This window comes from Galeopterus variegatus, unplaced genomic scaffold, assembly GCF_000696425.1.
Source record: "Galeopterus variegatus unplaced genomic scaffold, G_variegatus-3.0.2 Scaffold7341, whole genome shotgun sequence".
Taxonomy (NCBI): Eukaryota; Metazoa; Chordata; class Mammalia; order Dermoptera; family Cynocephalidae; genus Galeopterus; species Galeopterus variegatus.
In genome coordinates, this window is record NW_007733452.1 from 10258 (window position 1) to 10781 (window position 524).

Here is a 524-nt window from a genome sequence, read left to right on the forward strand (position 1 = left end):
GGGAGCGCCGCTGCGCTCCCAAGCGGCGCACTGTAGCAGTGCGCCACTGGGCCGGCCCGAAATTGGTTGTTTTCTAAGATAGATTGGAATGTAGTAGTCTACGCTGCAATTTGTTAAAAAATTAAATCTGTGCCTATTCTAGTAAATGGCCGGTTAGATAAGCAGTCAATTTAGATTCTTCAGTTCTCATTTTATTTTCACCTTTGCTTTTATATTAGAATGGTTTTCCTCCGTATTGACTTTATTCTCCAAATGAAAATTCTTTCTTTCTTCTTCTTGTCCCATCCCTTCTCCCCTTCCCTCCTCTTTCTCCCTTTTCCTCTCCATCTCCAAGTCTTCCATCCCGTGGAGTGCTCCTATTGCCGGTGTGAGAGTATGATGGGCTTCCGGTACCGATGCCAGCAGTGCCACAACTATCAGCTCTGCCAGAATTGCTTTTGGCGTGGCCATGCCAGTGGCCCTCACAGCAACCAACACCAGATGAAGGAGCATTCCTCTTGGGTAACTGCTTTGTGTTTCATCTG

The 524-nt window shown here is 46.8% G+C and overlaps 1 protein-coding gene across 1 annotated transcript in view; it reads left to right on the forward strand.

Annotated features, from left to right (window-relative positions):
* Window positions 1-524, forward strand: part of LOC103607335 (dystrobrevin beta-like) — a gene marked incomplete at both ends in the record, with an annotated part of 46728 nt that overhangs the window by 4571 nt on the left and 41633 nt on the right. Inside the window, one exon of the mRNA XM_008591851.1 lies at window positions 335-501. Within this exon, the coding sequence (XP_008590073.1) occupies window positions 335-501 (167 nt within the window). The remainder of the gene's footprint in view (window positions 1-334; window positions 502-524) is intronic.